Source organism: Austrofundulus limnaeus, unplaced genomic scaffold (genome assembly GCF_001266775.1).
Source record: "Austrofundulus limnaeus strain Quisiro unplaced genomic scaffold, Austrofundulus_limnaeus-1.0 Scaffold54, whole genome shotgun sequence".
Taxonomy (NCBI): Eukaryota; Metazoa; Chordata; class Actinopteri; order Cyprinodontiformes; family Rivulidae; genus Austrofundulus; species Austrofundulus limnaeus.
In genome coordinates this window covers 505,978-513,136 of record NW_013952456.1, presented here as the reverse complement: position 1 = coordinate 513,136, position 7,159 = coordinate 505,978, and the positions used below count along the sequence as shown (strand labels likewise).

At 43.9% G+C, this 7,159-nt stretch overlaps 1 protein-coding gene across 3 annotated transcripts in view; it reads left to right on the top strand.

The window, feature by feature from the left end:
• LOC106517886 (teashirt homolog 1) overlaps positions 1-6,701 on the top strand; it is a 57,695-nt gene extending 50,994 nt beyond the window's left edge. For all 3 annotated transcript variants that reach the window (XM_014008928.1, XM_014008929.1, XM_014008927.1), the window contains exon 3: positions 1,822-6,701. In XM_014008928.1, coding sequence (XP_013864382.1) covers positions 1,822-5,339 — 3,518 coding nt within the window. In that variant the 3' untranslated portion in view covers positions 5,340-6,701. The remainder of the gene's footprint in view (positions 1-1,821) is intronic.
• The last annotated feature ends 458 nt before the right edge of the window (positions 6,702-7,159 follow it).

Sequence of the window (7,159 nt, the reverse complement as noted above, 5' to 3'; positions counted from 1 at the left end):
TGTGTGTGTGTGTGTGTGTGTGTGTGTGTGTGTGTGTGTGTGAGAGGGAGAGAGAGAGAGAGAGAGAGAGAGAGAGAGTGTTTATGTGCAAAGCTACTGGGCTTTGGCAGTTTTTGGCTGCCGCTGACATGAATTACTCACATAGGTAAATCCTACTGTACATTTGAACTCTCCCTCTGTGCTTGTGAAGTAAAAAATCACCATTCTCGGGGTGGTTTGTATGTATTAAATGGCTGATGCGTATTGATAGCCCACTCTTCAGCAAGCATGTTAGTGAGAGGCATGGCTCTGTAACAGAAGACGCTCTGCAGATGTGTTGAAGAGAGAACAGCGCATAATGCTAATCTGCTGTGTTAGGGATTTTCAGGAGTTTTAGAAACTGTCTCGGTCTCCGTCTGTCAGCTGGATTGAAGCGCAGCCAGGTTCTCCTGTAGTGCTCTCATTCTGCAGAAATCTTGTCATGCTTCCGAGCAGAGTCGTGCTCATTTGGAAAGGGACATATAAGTAGTACACAAACTTATAGGGTGGCATTATGGTTAGTGGCTTTAGGTTTAAGGAGCAAACATCTCTGAGCTGCATGAAGGCAACGGGAGGCAAACGTAAAGAGGCACACACATATGCACATCATGATGCAGTCACAGTTGATAGTGCAGCTGCTCACCTTCCCCCACCTCCTCCACCCATCTCCTCTCAGGCAGCAGTAAATGGTGCCAGTGTATATATATCAGGTATTATGTCCACTTAGATTATGATGTGACAGGTTAGCATGCCATTTGAAGTTGACAGCACATCTGTTTCATCAGGAGAGACTGATACTGGCATCTAGGACACACATCTCACCATGCAGGAAGGAGATAAAGGAAGAAACCAGGGGGCTGTCTTTCCTGTCTCCCTGCTTCACTCTCTTACTCTTCTTTTTCTCTCCACCATCAGCACTTCCCTGTCCCTTTTTGTTACTGTTCTTCACCACATCTTCTTTTCATTCAGCTGTTATTCCTCCCTTATTCTCTTGCTAACTCCTRCTTGCATTGTCCTCACTAGCTAGCACCAGCACACGGATATTCCTGTACTTTTTTTCATTTTCATTTCAAAATGTTCTTTTGTTCTTTTTCTCAAAATTTTCATCTTTTAGCAATTGGAAAATTTCGTTCTTTTTGTTAGCATTTTTTGATTCTCATAACAGTCGTGACACAAATTCACAAAGCTGTTTGCCCCGATCTCTGTCCTTCTGTGGGTACTTCAACTTTGATTGTTTTGCCAGTTCCTGCTTATTAGCTCTAATAAAAATGACATTCTGCTCATTAGAGTGGGTTAGAATAGGCTCTGATATCTTTTTTTTCTAATCCCTAATCAATTGTATTACCTGAAAGTGTTAAAAGCTGAAATCTATGGGCTTGAGGAGAGAGATGCGGTGAAGCTCAGGGAGAAGAGAAAAGAGAGATTGAACATGCTAGCATGCAGCTGGATAACAAGGCCAAAGAGCCAGTTGTTTCCTGGGGAACATGAGACGTGTGGAAAAAAATAGATAGTTAAGAAGGAAAGGACAACTGTCAGGAGCTCAGTGAGTTATTTTTTTCCTTGGAGGCTTTTTTTTCACCACTGCCTTTCAGAGGTGCATGTGTGTTTTAAGAAAACAGCAACTCATGCATACTGATATACAGYCACATAGACACACACTGGATGAGAATAAAAGCCTACATTTCCTTCCATTGAGTATTCATTTCATATGATTTTGTCAGTGGTCCTGTTAATGTTCTGTAAATTTTCAATTTAACTGAGAAAACCTCTCCCCCCCCCCCCCTCTGTTTTTCTGTACTCCAGCATATATGCCTGAGGATGAGCTTAAGACAGTCGCTCACGATGAGGAGGAGCACCTGCAAGATGATGGCCTCTCATTAGATGGCCAGGACACAGAATTCCTGTGCAATGAGGAAGAGGAGGATGTGGATGGAGGCCAGCCACCTAGCTACAGGGACTCTCCACTTAGCAATGGTACTAACCCTGATGCTGGATATGGCTCTCCCCTTAGTGATGCCAGCGACCGTCTTGCAGACTTCAAGAGCACCTCCTCCAGGGACGGTCAGGAGAGGGAAGGCCTTGCCCTGCCTTTTCGTCCCAACAATGGACTGTCTTTCCAGGACAGCCTGGCAAAGATGAAAGCTGTCTATGCAAATCTCATCTCGGATGCCTCTTGGTCTAGCATTACAATGGACATCATGAAGTCTAAGCCTGCTGCTGCTGCTGGCAGTGTCAATGCTACGCTACCGACTCCCGAGTCAGTCTCTGCTGCCTCTGCCTCCTCAACTACAACCACAAATAAGAGCAGTGGGATCAACATGGCCAGCAGTCACCACAATAGTAAAAGCTCCGCTGTCACTGTCAACCATGCAGGCAGCGTGAGTGCCAATACCAATGGCACGACAGCTAGCTCTGCTAGCAACCACAGTGCAATCAGCAGCAGTGGGAGCAGCAGTGGAGGGGCCAGCAATGGGAGTGGTGTGGCCTATGACTGGCACCAAGCAGCACTTGCCAAAACTCTTCAGCAAACACCCTACCATCTTTTACCCGAGCCTAGCCTCTTTAGCACAGTGCAGCTTTACAGACAGAACAACAAGCTTTACGGCTCTGTTTTCACTGGTGCAAGCAAGTTTCGCTGCAAAGACTGCAGTGCTGCCTATGACACACTGGTGGGTCTGACAGTCCACATGAACGAGACRGGCCACTATCGAGATGACAACAAGGACAAGGAGGAGGATCAGGGTAAGCGCTGGTCCAAACCACGCAAGCGTTCCTTGATGGAGATGGAAGGGAAAGAGGATGCCCAGAAAGTGCTGAAGTGCATGTACTGTGGCCACTCTTTTGAGTCTCTACAAGATCTCAGCGTTCATATGATTAAGACCAAGCATTACCAGAAAGTGCCTCTCAAAGAACCAGTGCCAGCCTTGGCTACAAAACTGGTGCCAACTTCAGCTAAAAAACGTGCTATCCAAGAAGCTATTGTCTCCCCGTGCTCCCCAGACTCTGTCCATGCTGGTAGTGGTGGCGGTAGTGTATCCCTTGGTGATTTAGGCAAAGACTCAAAAGCTGCAGCTAACCCTTATGTGACACCAAACAACCGCTATGGCTACCAAAATGGTGCCAGCTACACATGGCAATTTGAAGCTCGTAAAGCTCAGATCCTTAAGTGCATGGAATGTGGGAGCTCCCACGATACATTACAGCAACTGACTGCCCACATGATGGTTACAGGTCAYTTTTTGAAGGTTACAAACTCTGCATCTAAGAAAGGCAAACAGCTGGTCTTTGATCCAGTGGTGGAAGAAAAGATTCAGTCAATACCACTTCCACCAACCACCACACGACTCCCTGTTCCTAGTAGTGTTAAGTCCCAGCCGGTGTCCCCAGCTCTCTCCTCTGGATCAGAGGAGAAGAGGGAAGGAATTGAGGATGAAAAGGTTGAAGGATGTGAGCCAGTGGAAAGAAAAATTAAGGAGGAGAAAGATGACTCAAGTGAGAAATCAGAAACCGATACTACGTCTTATAAATACCTTAGAGAAGAAGATCTGGAGGAGACGCCTAAAGAAGGTTTAGATATTCTTAAATCATTAGAGAACACTGTATCCAGTGCCATCAGCAAGGCCCAGACAGGCACGCCCACATGGGGTGGCTACCCTAGCATTCATGCTGCCTACCAACTGCAGGGTGCCATGAAGAGTTCAGCTACTGTTCTGCCCTCAACAGTCCAGAGTGTTCAGATGCAGCCAATGTTTAACAGTGGTCTACGAGGTCTTGTAAGTAACCCTAACTCAGTCATCCACTCACCTCGAAGTCCTTCCTCCCCAACCCCCCTCAGAAGTAACGTGAGCGCCATGGAAGAGCTTGTGGAAAAAGTGACAGGAAAACCTGCCACCATTAAGAAAGAAAAGGAGGAGAAGATGGTGAGCCTGGAACGATGTCGACCTCCATCAGTGGTAAAATCTCCTTCTCCTGCACTGAGAGAGCATTTACCATCTCCAAATGACCTCTCTGTCGGTAAATCATCTGGTATGAGAAGTGTCAGCCCAGGAAGTATAGACTCAGAGATTATCTGTAAAAAGGARCCCAAAGAAAGCCTTGTGGATGGCCACAACAACCATTCAAAGAATGGCTCTGAGGCGTGCCGGTCTCCTGTAATGAACGGCAGCAGTCTTGGCATTATCACTGATCACTCGCCTGAGAGTCCTTTCATCAGCCCTCTCAGTGCCCTCCAGTCAATCATGAATACACATCTGGGGAAGGCTTCTAAACCGGTAGGCCCAGCTGCAGATCCACTGTCTATGCTTTACAAAATCAGCAACAGCATGATTGATAAACCAGCTTTCAACCCAACTCAGGGCAAATCAGCTGAGCCCACCAACCACTATCAGCTATACGAAAACGATGACCAGCCCATAGACCTGAGTAAAAACAAGTCCACTACTAACACCAACAGCAACAATAACAATAGCAGCTGTATGCTTTTGACCAACAATAGTGTAAACGGCAACAAACCCCTTATTTCCCTTCCTGAATCTGTCTCCTCTCCTCTACGAGAGAATGCTCTGATGGACATTTCAGATATGGTAAAGAACCTCACAGGAAGGCTGACACCCAAATCTTCAACTCCTTCGTCCATCTCCGAGAAGTCAGATGCTGATGGCAGTGCATTCGAGGACGCCCTGGAGGACCTCTCTCCGGTGCAGAAGAGGAAAGGGAGGCAATCCAATTGGAATCCGCAGCACCTCCTCATCCTGCAGGCACAGTTTGCTTCTAGCCTGAGGGAGACTCCAGAGGGGCGGTACGCAATGACTGACCTGGGCCCTCAGGAAAGGGTCCACATCTGTAAATTTACAGGTCTCTCAATGACAACCATTTCTCACTGGCTGGCTAACGTGAAGTATCAGCTGAGACGGACTGGGGGTACCAAGTTTCTCAAGAACATGGACTCATGCCAGCCCGTGTTCCTGTGTGGTGACTGTGCGTCTCAGTTCAGGACTCCCTCCTCCTACATCAGCCACCTGGAATCTCACCTGGGCTTCAGCCTGAAGGACTTGTCCAAACTGTCAGCGGAGCACCTACGGGAGCAGCAGGCTGCCTCAAAGGTGATCACAGACAAAATGACATTTGGCAGCCCACTGTCAGCCTTGACCACACCAGAGGACGACACGGGCTCTGTGTACCAGTGCAGACTTTGCAATCGGACATTCGTCAGCAAGCAYGCAGTCAAACTGCACCTTAGCAAGACCCACGGCAAGTCTCCAGAGGACCACCTGGTGTTTGTCACCGCGCTGGAGAAACTGGAGAAGCTTGACAAAATGTAGAAAGTTTAATCAAGTAAGTCCGTGAGCTGCTGAGGGGAAAGACTGACAGCTGTGGAACTGACTAAATTTTCATTGCACTAAAAAGACATTGTTCACAGTTACTGCACTGGGCCAAAATGAGCCTCCAGAAGAAGAAGAAAAAAAATATGTCTTACTATTTTTAGTTGTGACAACTGCCTGATTGGACCATTTCTTTAAAATGTTGTTTATTTTCATTTTGTTTTGCCAAGCCTTTTTTTACACTTATTTTGTAAAATATTTATATGCTATTTGTCTGATCTGTGCATGTATTTTAGTGAAACAAGATTAAACAAGATTTTATTCTTTTCATGGCAAAATACAACTACTGCTTCAATAGTGTGAGTGGTGAGTGGAAGGAAGTGGTGGAAGAGAGAGAACTGTATAGTACTTGACAAAAGGACATTAAATATGTACACCAAAAGATTGAAATGAATATCCTTAAAGACTGAAGTACGGCRGCACCTTACACAGTTAAATTTAGAATTTGTGAAGAGAACATGATTTGAAACGTCCTGCATTTGTCAAAATCTGTTTAACAAAGATCAAGGATTATCACACCCCTCCATTGCTCTTCTCCTTGGTTTTTTGTTGCCACAATGTTTTGTTTTTCTTCGATGATGAATGGCCTGATGATAAATCTGTCAGTGTATAAAAAAGAAAAAGAACTTTTGGAAAAACTGAAATGCTGCTTCTTGGTTACAGTCAATCAATGAAAGTGAAACACATTTGTATGCAAGATTGCTCCAAAACAAAAAAGAAAAAAAAAATCCTTGCTGTGAAGTATCACTTTATAGCAATTTTCCAGTTGTATGGTTTGTTGCAASTTTCTCTTTATAAAATTGTGTGGCGTTCTTCAGCTGTAAAGAGATGAGTCTGATCCATGTAAATGACCACCAGTGAAAAGTCAGTGCTCCATAAGACATATCTTACCATTTAAAATGGCTCCAACATTCTTTGTATCTTAAGGTGTGTGCATTCTCTAACTTTTATATTGTCATTTTATATGCAAAAAGAAAAACAAAATAAAAACAGATGGTGTACATAGATATATGCTGTAGAGCTACAAAATGTCATTTTTTAAAGAAAATACAAAGTAAGCTTCTTTGGCTCAGTTTACAGAAATGATTTTAATTATACTTGCATCCAATTTGGTGCATGAAATGGTGTGGAAAATAAATAAGCGATGCACAATGACTATACATTTCAATGTTTTGTTGACAATATTGTAAAAAAAAGAAGAAAAAAAAGAAAAAAAACAAAACAACTTTTTAGCACCAGTTGGTTTGTTTCCTTTTTTTCTCAATTGTAAAATAAACCCCAAAGCAGTTGGTAACAGTCATATATTTGTGGTTGTGTGGTTTTTGTTTTTTTGTCATGGCGGTGTACCAAGAGCATTGTGTATAAATTTGAGCTCTGTAGATTTTGCTCCTGGGCAAAATTAAAGCATTCAGATCCAAATCAAATTTTAACCCAGTGAAACGGGATTTAATTTTTATGGGTATTTTAATTTAGATGTAACAGAGTGGCAGTCCAAGTGTTTCTTGTAGAATGTGGCCTGATTTTTAGTTTTGTCTCTTTTTTTATTCTTTAAGAAAAAAAAAAGTCACTTGTGTCATACTTTTAACAGATTACTGAGCTGCATCATACAACAAGTGATTAAATGATAAAGATGAAGAGGATGATAAGCCTGTAAGGGTTTCCATTGTGCTGTGAGAAACCCATGCTAGACTTGTGACTGATTTTCAGAGAGCTGTTCAGAAAGGATCCCTGTTCCATAAATGAAGCCAGTGTGCTTTAGT